We start from the raw sequence: 17,242 nt of genomic DNA, 5'->3' as shown, positions 1-17,242 counted from the left end.
GGCAATTCTGTATGAACAATATCTTTTCAGCAGTCTGAGGACAAAAGGAGAACTTCCACTTCTATTCACAGGCCATTTGCTGCCGCTGCTGCTGGCGGTGCAGAAATAACACAGGTGTTGAAGCCAAAACATGACGGCTGTTTATTTGCCGCTTCTTGAGCCGAAGAAATGATACGCACAGAGGAGCGGTGCAGCCGTCTGTTTTTCTCAACGCTGTCATTCGTCTCTCTATCTCATTTCCCCCGCTCTCTCCTTCTTCTCCTTCTTGTTCTTCTTCTTCTTCGACTCCTCACAGGCCTTTGTTGTTTTTTTTCTCGGTGTGGCCGCGCATTGTTTGGCGCCGTATTGCTACTGTTGTTTGTCCTGTTCAAGTCTGAGGCTTTAAACGGAGATTAATTGTCGATAAAACAGAATAGGGTGTAGTGATTGAATTCCCATGAAGGGTAGTTGGGTTGTCCACTTTCTCTTACGCTTGGCTGATAAACAGATCCAGCCTTTTGTTGTGGGAAGACTTCTCATTACTGTCTGGATGGATTCAGTGAGCTTGTGTTTGCCATGGGAGAAGAGTCTTTGTGCTCAGCAAAGATAGCAAGGTCAGGCACAGACTATCACTGCTTAGCCTTGTGTCACTGTTTCTCTCCTTTCCTCTCTCTGTCTTGCACACACCAACACACATGTGCATGTGCATGCAAAGACAGACATACAGGGATGTGTGTGTATGCATGTGTGTGTGTGTGTGCATGCGATTGAAGAGATGTGTTGCCAGTAGGGCCAAAGCTCTACACCATCATGTGCACTCCACTCGACCATGACAGTTGTTTTTTTAGTTACTGAAAGTAGCACCTGATCGGCATAGGGCTAGAAAAATAATTATAATAATTTATGTACCTCAACATTTCAATGGTGTTTCTATTATGCCACTAACAACTATATATTATAAGAACAAAAATATGTAATAAATATATTGCTAAAAATAATGTTGGGACAGTTTAAATTGCTTTTCAAGATGGAACGGAACAATGGTGAACAACAATAGTCTGGAGGCCTGATTCAGACACACCTGGCAGAGATCTGCTCTCTATAGTTCTGTACTGTAGCTGACAGATGACATTGCTCCATGTAACACATGTAGAACTGTTTTCCTATTCACTGTTGTTACAGAGCTTCCCCAGTTTCAGACACAGAGATATTATAACAGAGCATTAGGACCATTCTTTAGAGATATAAAATCGGAGACTTTGTAAATTATGTACGATTTTGAGAAATGACTTGCAATGTTATGAGAATATAGTAGAGATTTCAAGAGAAACTCATAATATTACAGTGATGAAGGAATTTTACAAATGGGTCGGAATTGCATTACAGTTAAGGCAAGGCAGGCACGTTTATTTCATCATTCTTTTAAACAAAAGAGTTATAATATTACGAAAATAGCAGGATTTGCATCTATGTATCTACAACACGGAGAGTAGATTCCATAGGTGATCAAAAAAACACAGGATTTTCAACCACGAGACCGGTGTTTGCAACAGACATAAGTTTGTAACTATTTCATGAACTGCTGTGAGGCTTTGTTGGTACATGGGAAATGCCCAGTATGACCACACTGCTTCACCACCGTGTACTTTAAAGGGCTTGCTCAAGGGCATGTGAAGAAAAGGTGTGTTCATCCTCCTCCCCTGCACGTATCAGCTTGCCTTGTGCAGAGATTCAAACCAGAAACCTTGAAATCAAGAGGTCCACTTCTCCTTTAGGCTACTTTCTCCCTGAAGGGCTGTGTGACTTGGGGCTCTTGAAAAAAAGTGCTTATGGACTGACAAAAAAAAAAAAAAAAAAGTGCTGAGTTTCGGTGCGAGCTCCAGCATTCAGCCAGCCCAGCGGTGACTACACCTAATGAGGCTGGGCAGACACAGGGCAAGCTGTGCTCATGATGGTCTGTGCACCATGTGACAGCAGACTGATTTCAGACCAGCTGCTGATGATGCTGATTGTAAACAAACAAGGGAACAGTGGCTGTCAGCAGATCTGAGACCTGCTGGGAGACGGATGAGCAGCTGTCTTCTCTTGCCAAAGGGCTGGGAATCAAGTGGTTGTGCACACATGCACGCGCACGCACACACACACACACACTCGCACACAGCTGGAGACAGGGAGCAGGCAGGTTGACCTGGGTTGCTCTGACAAGGACCTGTCACCACCTTGCACTTCACTCCCACAATCAGCAGGCTTGTCAGCTACTCTCTGTCACTGACAGCTTGGCACACAATGATGTGTGTGTGCGCGTGTGTGTGTGTGTATATATGTATGTGCCTGTCTCCTGCATACTCTTCTCACCTACTCCCGCTGCACGGGAGTTTTACTACTGGGGCACCTATGTATCTGCACTCATGCCAGCTCCACTCCCACCTGAGTGTCAGAGATGTGTGTTGTGTTGTGCTCTCTAGCTCCATGCCTCTCCCCAGACAGCAATTGAAGTGACTGTCATACTCTGCCGACGGAAAAGATGGGAGGATGATGGAAAGAGGAGACAATGAGTGAGAAAATGAGGGAGAGGAAGACAGAGAGCGACAGCGGAAGACGGAATAGACAAAGAGTCGCATCGAGGTACAGAGAGAGAGAGCTCTCTACAGACGAGGCGACAGTGCAGGAGAGACTTCCCCGAGCCCGGCCTCGGAGCGTGGCCGACACCCAGCCGTAGGCGGCGTAGGAGTGATGTCAAGGGCAGTCAGCATCAAACCTCCTGAAGGCTGCCCTGCCAAGCACTGTTATAAAAGGGTTATGACTTCAATATGCAGCCGGATCATATAGTGTAGGAGCATGGGCTGCGGTCCAAATCAATTCATTTGGACAGATGTCTTTGTTGCAATGAAAGTGTTGCGGTAGATTCATAGCTTGCCATTTGCAGTTAGCTGACGCTATTATCCAGAACACCTTTAGGGTTCAGAATGTGGCTCAAGGACACAGTAAACATGACTGCTGACGGACGGGTAATAGGTGTTGAGAAAGTTAAACCACTGATATCTTGGTTACGGGACACTATTTGCAGTCTTCCCGTTCATTCAGCTGCCAGGGTGCAGCATCGTAAGTACATCAAGGCCTCTTTAACGACTTGAATTTCAATCATCAGGGTGCTACTACTTTCACTGCAAGCTTCCCAGATGCCCAGCTGGCGTGCCTTTGCTTGAGCGGATCCGAGGTTCACCGTTGGCTGTCCTCCCTGCAATGTTAAATGACTGACAAACTCTTTTACACCAGATAGGTGAGAGGATCTCAAATGCATAATTGAACATTAATTAACTACTGGAGTTACTATAACGAACGATAAGAGTAATTGAACATCCAGTGGAACTGCACATTTGCATACTAAAGCACATTTCTGTTCGTTTTCTCTCTGTCTCTCTTGTCATTTGCCTTCCCTGAGGACAGCATAACTTCCACCAATTCCTCCTCTTTCCAGCTCTGTGTGGGTCCTCCAGGTTCATGGCATGCATTTTTCATACCTGTCTGACCACTACTTTGGTGGTCTTAAGAGGCATGCAATGAAGAAATCCATGCTTGACCAGAGGCTCCATTTCCCCCCCTCATTGTGCACAATTGCTGCTGCCATTCTCACCGACCTCCCACCACCCAGGAGCTCCAGTCTACCACCTTTGGGGGAGTGGGACTCAAGCTGAGAGCCAGCCAGCTAAGGAGATCAACACAGACATGCTTGGAGGTCTCAGCACAAGCACGTCGTGCAGACACTGGGGGGCTTTGCGCATGTAGATTACCGACACGTGCATTCCCCTCACATACTGTACTTTTCCTCACCCTTCTCTTTTATCTTCTTTTCCCTTCCTCCCATCCCGCTGAACGCCCCCTTACCACTGCTCTCCTCCCCATCCCTCCATGCTCCATTGATCGTTCGGCTTACAAGTCCGAGCAATGAGCTGCAGTCAACATTCACAGCAGGGCCTATACGCAGAGGCTGAAAAAATGTTTTGATAAACTGCACAAGACTTACAAGATGTCATGCTACCTATAGCACTGCCCGCTGTCTCACACAGGTACAACAGATGTCACACTGCCTCTATGGACATATGTGACTCAGATCTTCAAAGACTCCCTTGCTGCCTTTCAGTGACTGTGGTCAAAACATTGTGGTCGTTGGGTTAAATTATTACTTCTTCACGGTTAGGGGACCCTTAAGCGACATAGTTACAACAATAAACACACAGGTACCAACCGCGTTCTTGGTTTAAATAAATCATCGTTGATTGTTGGTTTAAAACGTGAAACAAACAACAGTTCCTCCAAGTTTAAGTGACCCATCCGTCCACCTCGACCTCCTTCCATTACAGACTTTGTTGCTCTATAATGATGTCCCTTCCCGTCATCCTTTACTTCTGTCATAACTACCACTACTTCTAAAAGACTTTGTCACTTTCATGTGAACACGGGGCACTAGCTAAAACGATTGACTCTGTTGTTTTTCTTGGGTGGACAGTCTCCCAAGAGACTACAAAATAATGAACAACTTATATTTTGTACACTAAGCGGTGAAGTCAAAACAGGATTGCACAGCTTGCGCATTTAAGACAAAAAACAAAACCTGCGTGATTCTCAAAGCATCCGCAAAGGGTGAAATGCACCCCTAACGGTGCTGCCAAGCCGATAACTTCTCAGTGCTCCTGTGCTGTTTGCGTGTATTTAAATGAGGTAATATGCACGGGCCCCATTGCAAAAACAGTCAAATTCACAAAGATCAGCACTAAAAGCCACACATGCAGTTACAGTGAAAGCATTAGCGTGTTCAGAGAGTTGGCGGTAACTGAATTGCATTCACGCTGACAGACTTGCATAATAAATACCAAATTATGGTTGCCCTCTGTCACGTTTAAATTACTATCCTGAAGTTTCGGGCAATGCCTCCGCACCTCTTCGTAGGTCAGAACCGGTAGCTCACCGTCTGAAATGACGAGTCAAAATGTCTCAGCCATCATTATGCCTACTGTGTTCTTAGCACAAAGCATCATTTTAACTTTACCACATGAATCATTGCAATGAGATGCAAGGAAAGGGCAAATTGCACACAGCTACAAAACTTAATGGGCATGTTTGGGGCGGGTAGCCCAATCCATTCTTTGTGAATTTACTCCCGAGTGTCTGAAAGAAAGGGTTAATAATCACACTCAGTTCCGTTGAGGCTATTATTTTTTTGGTAGTGGTAATTGCTACACTTTGCTTGTTATCTGCTTTGGCAATATAAGCCTAACAACAAATAAAACCGTTTGGGGTGAGCCGGTGCATGTGCCGCTTTAATGAGCACCTTGTTTGCCCTGCCTGCAGATGTCCACGTCCTTACTCATAATGAAGTATCTGCTGTCTCATTGTCATCTTTTATCATGCTCAGAGGGCTGTAATATTTACCAAGCCACGGCATTACGCATTCCATCTGATGGTTCTCTGTAGCCTCGACACAGCAGGTTCAAAAAATCTCTGCATCAGACCTGCTCCGGCAATAAATTACCAGACCTTGGGAAAATTCATTCAATTCAGTCCCACAATAACTTAATTACAAATGTAGCTCAGTGATGTGCAAGCAATAACCTGCCTGACCTCGTCTCTCAATGACACAAACACTATCTTTGATGGAGTCTAATTATGAAAATTCGCTTTCTGTTAATCTTTCAATTCATCCAGCAATGCCATCTCGTCATTAAGAAGCCTAACACGTCAGTTATAATCTAATTAGCTTCTTGATAACTGAGCGACGGAGGCAACAGTAGCAGAGAAGTAAGATTGTGCAGAGCTGAGAAAGTGCAGTTTCAGCTCGGATGGCCCCGAAGAAAACAGATGACAGCTGTAATCAATGTGGACACCCTGAGAAACCCTGCTATTAACTATCTCATAAACAAATCCTGCGATGGAATACCAATTGAGACTGTTAGCTGAAAGCATTTAACTCCAGCATTGAAGGCATCGTTCGTCACTCAGGTTGTATGAATTGTGTGGGATTGCTTCAGGCTTTTACAGACAAATATTTTTTTCAACAGATGTATTCAAGAGCTGACTACTTACACACTTCAGTTTGATGACTTTCTAGATTGTTATTGTCACTTATGTTACGGTATTTAGTTAATTATAGAGTTTTTACAGTTTTGTCAGTTTGATATAAAGCAAACTGTTTTTGCTTGCTTCCTTAGCTTCACCATTGGCATCCATTGCAATTTCAGTTTTGCAATGTTTGTCAAACTGTGGCACTACCTGAGCTGCTGGAGTTAAACTTATATATAAGTATATATGCATTGCAATGATGTTTACATGCTGAAAACAGGGGACCTGCTACGAAACATTAGTAACATAAACGTTCCAAGTGTACTTAAATGTGACTATAGGGCTGCAACTAATGATTATTTTCGTTATTGATTAATTGTCTGGTTTATAAAATGTCAGACAATGGTGAAAAATTCCCATCAGAATTTCCTGGAGCTCGTCTTAAATAAAAAAACCACAACATGTTCACAGGAAACCAGAAATATCCACAATCGATATGCAGGAAAGCAGAAAAAACGATGGATAATCAAAGTAATTCCCATATATTCTTCGCAAGAGCATAGCAGTACCAGGATGAGAAGGTGATTGGAGCTTTTCAAACATGTTTGCAAGCTACAGTACACTACAGCAGGAACTGTTTGTTTATAGCTGTAGCTTCTTGAGGAATAGCTTCCCATGGGGAGTTTTTCTTCATGTGAAAAGGTGTCAACACGTCTTTACAGTACAAGCAGTAAGGCAGAGTTTGTTCTGATATGAAGGCCGTGGAAATTGTTTTTCTTTCAATCAGTTCTCATTAGAGAAAGAGGATTTCCAGTTCAAAAGACATACGTCTGACAGACCATCATCCCTGGGTGGCTGTCATTAATCTAGAGGCCTGTTGTCATGTGACTTGAAGAAGATGCTATCAGTGCCCTTGTTTTAAATGTATTCTGTATGAGTGTGTTTGCATCTGTTGGTGCTCTGTCACTGCTATCTTAGACACAAGGTTGTCACTTGAGGGTGCGAGTACTATTGGATATTCACACTTTTGTGCACAAAGTCATCAATCTGAAGATGAATATGCATGTGGTTATGAAAGGATGAGCTACAGACAGTCTAGTCACATAGGATTTATGAGCTTCTTAATAATGACATATAAAAGCCATTCAAAGATTGGTAAAGCATTTATTCGGTAGGTTTTTAACAACCTTACCTAATAAATGAATGGGCACCGTTGCAGCTACAGCATTACTGTACAAACCAACAGTCTCAGTTCAGTGTAATTAGCCATTAGCGCTAGCCCTGACCTTATGACACTGCTGTTCTGGATGCTTGGCTGTTCTGAATGAGTGGATGCTTGCTGCATGATTTTGATTTTAATAATTAAATGTCTCTTTCCATTGAAGTGGCAAAAGGTTAACTTGGCCCTCCGGATGGTTTGTGATTCTTTGCTCTCCTTCAATGAAGACACATTCTCCAGTTCTGACAAAACTGATGCTATTGCAGCATTTTAGGGGCATTAACCTCTTTAAGGGCCGCCATTGCTCTTTAGAAAGAACAGCCGCCTCTCTGTGTCGTCACTAACACCCAAAGCAACGCTTGTAGTATTTGAAGCTCGACAAGATGGATTTTTGTGTGACATGTGATCTTGTGACATTGTGAGAATCCGGCTGATGTGCAAGGTAAGCAAATGGTAGCCTCAGCATTTTTAGTCAAAAGATGCAATATTGGGCAACTTAGTTCAGTAAGGGAACAGTTCATTCTTTAGCTGCCGCTTATTATATGAATGCCCACTTTGCCTTTTCCTGGCCTAGATGTACTAAGTTACTGCATTACTCTTGAATGTTACATTAAAGGTAATTTCCAGTGAAATCCGTGGAAATAGACCACACTTGATCTTGATCCCCGCTCTGCAGAAGACTCAAGTCTTGATTTGGAAATAGCATTTTGGGACTCATGGACATCTGTGGTCCCAGCAATATGTTAAGAGCCTCGCACAGTTGAGCGAAGCGGCGTTACCGCTCAGGCAGGCGAAGGCGTGAAGCAGTGAGACCACAGGTTGCCAGACATCATTATCTCTCTCAGCAGTCCCCCCACATGCTCTCAAACTGGGCTGGGCTTATGGATTCTGGAGGTGAAAGACACCCGCACAACCACAACAAAAATAAACAACAGTTGCGGTGTTTGCAAATGGTGTGGGACCCCCCCATCTCTGGAGCCACTTTGTAGACTTTCAAAATCCAACCCTGCCAGGAGCTGACAGGATTTTCCATCCGTCACACTGTTTCACCATTCACACTGTTTCAGTAAAGAACAAAGACTTGTCGAAGTTGTTCTGCCCACGACTTAAACAAAACACTGAAAAAGAGAAAAAAGAAAAGAAAAAGATACCTTATAGAAGAAATTGTAGAGAACTTGCAGAGGGAATAGTTAGTAAAGCCTACTCCATTGCAGTTTGAGAAATCTACTATTAGATATTGCTTTTTCCTTCACTCTATATCCACGTTTTCATCCATATTCTTGGAACAAAAGCTGTTAAAACCTGCAAAAGGGTTTTAACTCCAGTGAGCCATCTGAACCTGGAGGGTTCAACTTCAGTTTCACAGGAAGAAAAGGAAGGGGAGCTTTTAGTTTTTAACACAGCACCGTAAAGCAGCCAGTCGGATCCATATGGCTCGCAGGATTAAGTCGAACAGATCACTCTCCTTTAATGCAAACAGACAAAAGAAGCAAGTACACCTATCCAATACGTTCAGCTTCCAGGTGCAGGAGACATATTTGATAGAACACATCTGGAGCGCTGAAAAACGGATGTAGTAATTGATAAAGACGTACAAATAGAATGGTTTTCAATCTGCAAAAAGCTGTTATCAAACTGAGATGTCAGCTCGAGCATCTCCATCCATCATTCTACGAGCTTATCAGCAGCGGGGGACATTATATACTTTCTCTAAAATTGGATAAGACGCCAAAGCAGCAGTATCTCCACTAACCTGAACGCACATATATATAGAGAGATGTGCTGGCACACTGCCTGTACACACTTTGATAGCATGTAAGAACAGCAACATGGCTATCCTACATGAGAACTTATTACATAAGAGGCTCAACCCATGGAAAGATAAACCCACCCTAGCTGTAAACATCTGTCAATATCAGTATTTTTAACAGCATTCAGAATTTAGCGGATGCAGGCAGGTTCTGCTTCTGTGTTTTGTCTTGCCATTTATACTCCTCATATCTCTGGGTTAAAGTGCTGACAAATAAGAAATATCTCTGCACATATTGATAAAAACCTGTTTGCACAAATAAAAAAGGAGGTTGTTGTGCATGCTGAGGAAGGAGGTCAAGATGAAGTCTCGTTTGAAGTGTGTGTGAAAAAATGTGAGAGAGCTATTGACAAAAGATCTCTTGACTAATTCCCATGCACTTTTCAGATGCCCCCTCCCTTCAGCTTGTCAGTTTCTGTCTACTGTCAAGTCGCAGCACACAATATCAGACCAAGAGGTAAAGACGATAACATATGTGAACATCAGTCAATCCTGCTTCGGCCCACGAATGAGGCGAAGACTGATGAAACGTTATTGGAATCATAGAAATACATGTTGCTTTGGCTGCTGGCACTTTCCTGTTTTCACTTCCCAGACGACATTCACAGGAATACCTTGATATGTAAGAAAAAGTTGGAATCTGATGATTTTGAACCAAGATCTACAGTTTTAAAAAGTGTGTTATTATATTATTCATGTCTATCCAGTTATTTGTATACGTCCACGGTTTGTATCTGTTCAGAGCACAATATCTGAAGAATATTTTGTCTGTGTAACCCTGACATATTGCATCCACCAAAGCTCATTTTGCCTGATTTAGATTGACTAAAAAAAACAACAACAAACTTGTAGTTAGGTGATGAAAACAATCTGGCACCTACTGGCCAGGAATCTAGACTGACACAAATGATAATGAGCACCGATTAAACGATTCTTACCTGAGGGGTTGAGCAGCCGCCAGGTGATTAGAGGGTCCGGCCTGCCACTCGCCAAACAACTGAGTGTCAAGTTGCTGCCCTCGTTCACCGTGATGTCTTCTGATACCTTGTAGATGTTGGCTGGAACTGGAGACACAAGAGAAAAGACGTCAAGGTTGCAATAGAGTATGAAGAGCAAAGTGCTTTTCATCTCACTCAGACCAAGATCTGGAGCTGACTTTGGAAGGCTCAACAACTCCAAGATGTAGTATTTTTTTGCTATTTTGTTTGCATAACTTGAAAAAGCGATAGAGTTATATTCATCTTTCTGTTGAACACAGTTCAACTCAACAAAATGACTTGAGACAAGAAATACTGCTAGTCTACCCATGCCAGCTGCTTTGCTCCCAAAACATCCATTACCATCTCTTCACAGCCACTATTGGCTATAACCAGAGCTTACATATGAACACAAGCTGACCTTGATTCTCTCAGTGACAGGAAGAGTTCAGAAAAGCTTTGGAGAACCTTTTTTTCATACCGCTATAGCCCTCAGAGGTACTTACGGAAAACTTTTTCAACCCGGGATCCAAATAAGCAATTTAATCTTCAGCCCTGGGACCTGAGCTCATGAAAACAGATTGCTTCCCCTGTCACACGGGGAACCTGGAGACACTTGGCTCTAATTCTGAGTTCAGACACATACCTTCAGAAAAGTAGGCTTTTATATTAAATCAAAATGTAGAGGTAAAATGAAAAATCTTTTCATGTGTGTGTATGTGACACAGGTGTTCAAAGTAACACGGAGCTTTTTCGTCTCAGCGTTAAAATAATCACCATCTACTCCCACTCACACACAAACAAAATGAAACCTAGAGAGAGGGAGAGAGGGAGAGAGAGGGAGAAACCCTTACGAACAATTCAGGCGAATTAAGAAGGTACCAGTCTGTTTTAAAACGAGTCAGCAGCAAAGATGCAATCAATCATGAAGGATACAGGAGGCATACATCACTGTTTGCACAAATTGTGGGTGAAGTGGTTGGGATAAGATTCCAGATATGAGGCTAGAAGTACAAATAATGATCAATAACTCTGGAATATGATGAATGCTGGAGCACACATGATGTGGGCAAATGAAGAAGAGTAACTTTCTTTTCTCTAAACTTGTGATAAGCGGACTTATTATTGTAATTTCTGGTATGCATGCATGCGTGTGTGTGTGCACAAGATTCCTTTAGGGTGGACACACACAGGCTGTGTCAACTCATTTCATTTAACCCTATCATTCCAAGTGAAACACCTGTGTTTCTTTCATTGTACACAGAGGTACTGCACATTTAAACATGTTTGACCTGGTGGTGAAGTAACAATTTAAGTTGGTTTATCTCCGTGTCAGTCGACATATCGATAGCCCCGTTCCTTATGAACTCAATAGGTAGTCTGGTTTCACTGCAACCCATCCTTGCATGTTGTTATTGGCACACCAAGAACATGTGCAACACGTTTGGTTGTCCCTCACTGTCCTGAATAGGGGAAAGAAGCTAAAAGTCACCCATTGCTTTTGTAAATAGTTGCCTGTGAAATGTATTGGTTATGATGTTCTTGTAAATATCCTTTATTAATGTGAGAAAGGATAGTATTATGTTTGAGGGGAGCAAAAGCAATTTCATTGATACACATTCAATTATCTTCAAGGCCAAAGTTGCTGTCAGTTACACCATAAAACGTCACAGATTCCATTGAACAGCTGGATTACTGTTCTGTGCAAAGATATCAGTCAGAAACATTTACTTCATGGAACTGACCATTTAGTAAATAGAGAGAAAATTGGATTTGGCACCGATACTTTGAGCAAACTCCAAGAATCCAAGCTGTTCACCATAATAAACACACATGAACACGAAGTTCTTGTTAAATCAACAACACCAAAAATATAGCAAATGAGTCGGAGGCTGGGGTGGTAATGGGAATTGTGGCAGCAAACAGCGTTGGTTTTTATCTGACTAATAGTGAGAAGTGTCACTTGTTGTTATAATGGCTTTGCACTACTACTGTTCAGCCAAAGCGGCTAGACCTACGATCCACTGATGAATGAATTCCTCCCCCGCTGTGTATCGAGCACATTCACAGTATCAGCTTGTGATTCACAGTCAATTCACCAATTATCTGCAGAAATCCTTGTGCATCAGCTTGACAACGAGTCGAGGAAAGTTTGTGCAATGTGAACCTGCCATTGTCCTGTACTAACCCAGAGGGTAAAAATGATTTTCAAACCACATGAGGTGTTGCAAACAACGAAGGGCTGCACCTTTTTAATTCACTTTGCATGTTAGTGCTTCTCTACCATGTGATGTTTTGAGATTCTCTTCATAATACAATGTTATTAATACACTACTTAGAGGACATTTGCAATTCATGTGGGCATTTCGCCACTAAAACTAAATATTACATTTCGGTTTCATGTTTGTACACCTGATTGGGATGTAATAGATAATTTAGAAGCCTTTCTTAAAAATTTAACCACATCAAACAACTCCTCTCCAGCACGCCATGCTTTATTCAGCAATTGTTTTTGGCTCTCTTGCCTTCATCATTGTGGTGCCGGAAGGCTTTTCCAATGTCATTCAGCTGAAGTGTGAATTTAGGAGGGAGAAATGTGCCAAAATGTAATTTTTTTGCATCAGAGTGTGGCTTTGACCTGCACACGCATGGTAGTGCAATAAAGCTTAATTGGCATGATTAAAACAAACAGTCTACACTCTCTGCACATCAGATTCACATTGATTTATCCATCCAAATCATTTACGCATTAAAAGCCGGGTTGGGAAATAAACCATTAAAGCTCATGGGTTACCTGCTTAACAGTGTCAACAGCAGCCCAATCAGTTGCAAAAAGGCTGGTGTGCAGAGTAACAGAGTCTGCCAGCTCTCAACAACTGTTGTCAATTTGTCCATAAACAGGGCACTTAAACCCCAACTGCTCCAATAAAGTTACTCAGTGGCCCTATAATAAAGAACGCTATCGTCTTATTCCTGTTGTGGGTGTTATCGGTGCCAGCAGGGCTTCTTCTTGCCATGAAGCACGTTTACAGTGTTGTACCTCTAAAGTTGGCGCCTATATGCAGCTGCTTTAATAAAGACTTATCTTGACTTACTCCAATAAACAACATTGAGGTTATTGTTTGGCCTAGGCGACTGTGAAAGTAACCGAAATATAGAATATTTATACTGAAAGCATTTAGGAGTCCCTGAGTTGTAAACATATTTGTGAGCGCAGCATTATGTGGGGATTCATATGCTATCTAAATCTGATGAAAGTTGTGGTGCTGAATTGAAATAAAGCTGCCCCTTTCCTCCATATCGACCGCGTTTTCTGAGAAACAATATTTCAGTGTTTGTCTCTTTATGATTGTTTCTCCAGCAAGGTTATTACTGAAGCTTTGTCTCTGTACAGCATCACTAACAGCCTCCCTCCCTCTAACATCTCTCCCTCTCTCTATCTCACACACACACACACACACACACACATCTCCAAGTAAACCATCTCTCTAATTCCAACTGACAAGACTTTCACAATCGGGCCAAACAGCATTTTAAATCAAGTCATACAGAGGTATTGGTGTAGTCAAATGACCAAGCCAAAATGAAGATGGGGTCACGGGTGCTTGGGTGGTGGGGGGGACGGGGGGACTCCATTGACGTGACAAAGAATCCAATTGGCTTTTCTTTCCACCTCAAAAACAACCAAAGCTGGGAAGGGTGGGGAAGTTGATTGGCTGAGTAGGATGTGTGACTGGAGAATTAATCCTCGCCAAGCGTAGATAAAAACGGTTCGGGTAAAAAAACAACTGCTCATACTCTGATAACCCTGCCACCTCTATAAATGGGAGGGAAGGGAAGATGGCGGAGAGAAGCTGAAAAAGGGGAGGAGAAGATGAAAGGAGGACAAAAGTGAAGGAGAGAAGTGTGATACATCTTATGGTGCCATATGGCGCCATGGTGTCCAGCTGACAGCAATGACGGGGGAGGAAGGAGAAGAAAAGAGTGATCTTAGTTATAGGTCAAACTTCAAGGAACAATGTTGGAAAGGGCATCTATTTGAAAAGCACTTTACCTCTGCAACAATGGCTGAATTCCATGGGGACACGCTGCACTTTCTACTAATGTTTTTCCCCATGGCTGGGTTTTAGTGAATTATGGTATGGACACCCGCATTTAAGATCACAGTCGCACACTCACTTTTATATGTACTCTCAGACCCGTACACCTTGGAGAAGTTATTTTCTAATTGATTCTGTTTTGATTTCATTTTTCTCATACACTCCCCAAAGTAGAATTACTTTCCATTCATTGACAAACACAACCAGCCACAGTATACAGGAGCTTCTCTTCTCTATTCAGGTTTGGCAGATTTCAGCCCCCATCCACTCACGTCCTCGCTCTGGCTAATGATCTCCTATTTGGTTGTTGTTTTTTTGTGTGCAATTTCTCAAAAATAATAAATCTCTGATGAAAAACGCTATAAATACACTGACCTTGCTTTCAACTCTAATATCAAACTTCAAAGAAAGACAGAGTGAGAAGGAGCACAGAGAGCAAGAGTAATTAGGGAGGACTGTGTTTGTGTTTGCAGGTTTGTGCATTAACTGTGCGCCCGCATAGAGAAGAGAGAGAGAGAGGGAGAGGGAGGGAGAGGGAGAGAGAGAGACAGAGCCGCAGGCACTTCCTTAGTCCATGTGACAATTTATTCACCGCGGGGAGAAATGGAAGGAACCCTTGCATGACTAATCACTCACTCCTTCTATTACGGGTTATATTCAAATGCACCTATTATTGTAACTGTTGCCAATAGCCTATATTTTAATCGAGACCACATTTTGAATAGGTCTTCAAATGTTTCTATTGTATGGAACCTCCCAAATGAATGGGTTTGAGCGGGGCTGCAATTAAGGGCTACACATGTCAAGACTAAGTACTCCACGTGTGTTTTAAGCAGTTATTAACCATTCAACCCCGAATGCTGTTGCGCTGGCTCTGCACCATTACATTGTTGAATTGGAGGATGTGTAACCTTCAGGTTGCTGTAGAGATCCTTTAATTTGAGGTGAGAGGCTTTCATGCAGTTTAAAATCAGCCGTGGAAGACTGATAATGGCTAAATTCATTCTTTTAGCAGAGTAGAGAGTTTGTCCTTGATTTTCTTTTAATGCCAAAAAAAAAAAAATCTGCAATTGTGTGTATTTTTTCAAAGTATTGACCTTATACTACCAATGAACGTTAATACCAACGCAGGAAGTAGTGCCCTATGTAATGATGCAGAAAGCAAGGATCGACAGGCTGTGGTGGTGGATGGGTGTGTAGCACATTTCATTTAAATGCAGACCAGAGTTTTCAAAATATCGCAGACTTATAATTAACATCTACATTTTAACGTAACTGCAATATATAACCAAGTGTTGTAGTTGACTGACCCTTATGTTGACCGTCTCTAACCTTAACAACACGGTAGCTGCCATGCACAAATATTGCAGAAAGCAAACATTTCATTTGGCATTGAACGTGACAAAACGTAGTCCGGGTTCTGCAGAATCATCCAAAACTGAGGTTCATGTGTGGAAAAATGTAATCACCTGGTATGAACAAGACAGTTGGTATAACTCCTGCATGCATATGCATGGCTGTCTGCCATGAACAATGGTACATCCTACCTGCTTCACATCTGCTCCTGCACAAACATGCTCATTTACAAGAAAATAAATGCCCCAATTTTACCATATGGTAAACGGTATGCTTATATGCTAATAGCAGCCTAAATGTGGGGCTTGAGTTGCTGTTTGAAAATGGAGCAATTAGGAAAGAGACAACCTTCAAGGACAAAGGGGTTGAGATTCTGTTAAATGTGATTCGCAAAACGAAGATGTTTCATTTCGCACCTTCACAACTGTCTTCTCTAATTTAACAAAAGGCAGAGCACAGGGAGGATAATGTACGACAACACGGTGTACTAATATTGATATATATGTAAATAAAAATGCTATAATACATAGTATAGTAAAACATAGCGAAAAAAAAAATGCAAGGGCATCATCCCTGATTGACAAAGAGTGCATTTCTGTCAACTATGGATGAGACTGAAAAAACATTTGCAAAATAACCGTAATAATAAAATATTGCTGGGCACATTTACGCCAAGCAGACCGATAAACTGCACTTTAAGAGCAGAAAATAACTCGTCACTAAACCAGAGCCCTTCATCTCTACTCAGGATATAGTAACACATTTTCCCACTTTTCTCTTTCCCACTGGGCATTTCTCCCCATCTGTTCTTCGTTTCTTATAATCGCAGGTTGTGTTCTCTGATGTATCAACAATACGCCAATATATTTGCTTGGTCCATCTCAGACGCATGCATACTGAGCATGAAATTAGCTTTTGAACAGAAGCAGGGAAGGCAGCAGGCAGTACAGGACGCAACCTCTCCCACCCAGACTCTGTCAGATTGCTTTATATTCAAGTTAACCTGTTCATTTTATTCAGGGATTACTGCGCCAAACTCTATTCCACTCTTAAGAACACAAAGAGGACACAATAAACAACTCGACGGCTTTGGGCTTTGACTGTGAAATTCATTATCTTACCTCATCCCATCAAAGGTTAGTTAAAACAACAATATATGTGACTTTATGGACTCACACGTAAGAAGCACTGTTAAAATACTTAAAATAATAAAGAACCTTTAGGTGTGAAAGGGAGTATACCTTTTACAAGCAAAGCAAAGGAATAGTTTGTTTATATAAAAGACATTAAAGTATTGTACAGCAATACATCATCTATACTGTTATGGGTTCTGTGTATACTAATTTACATGTTTTGTAGTTTTTTTTTTCCCTTCGGCTCATTTTGCTCCCGCCTACATTTACTCCCCGCTGGCTCTCAATGTGACATTCGGGGAAGTGATGTAGCGGTGAGTGTAGAAGAGGCGTGCGATTATGTTGAGCAAATTTAAAGCCATTACAAGATAATCAGGAAAAAGCACTCGCAGCTCCTTAGCTTTTAGCGCTTGGAAGCTTTGCTGCCAATTTACTTGCTTTCTTCGAAACAAGGTCAGCCCGAAAACCTCCCCCAAAAACAACAATATGACCAGCCAGGGGTGGCTCCTATCACGACTCAGAGATTGAACAGCGTAGCCTTAAGCAAGCCGTGTGCTGTGCTTTAATGCTCGTGTGAGTTTGTGTTCCTACTGGTGTGCACCAGATTTTAC

The 17,242-nt window shown here is 42.2% G+C and overlaps 1 protein-coding gene across 1 annotated transcript in view; it reads right to left on the bottom strand.

Moving 5' to 3' along the window:
• Window positions 1–17,242, bottom strand: part of lsamp (limbic system associated membrane protein) — a gene marked incomplete at both ends in the record, with an annotated part of 174,089 nt that overhangs the window by 15,849 nt on the left and 140,998 nt on the right. Inside the window, one exon of the mRNA XM_079165820.1 lies at window positions 10,004–10,129. Within this exon, the coding sequence (XP_079021946.1) occupies window positions 10,004–10,129 (126 nt within the window). The remainder of the gene's footprint in view (window positions 1–10,003; window positions 10,130–17,242) is intronic.

Source organism: Pholis gunnellus (assembly GCF_910591455.1).
Source record: "Pholis gunnellus genome assembly, chromosome: 9".
NCBI classification, from domain to species: Eukaryota; Metazoa; Chordata; class Actinopteri; order Perciformes; family Pholidae; genus Pholis; species Pholis gunnellus.
This window is presented reverse-complemented; position numbering and strand designations above follow the sequence as displayed.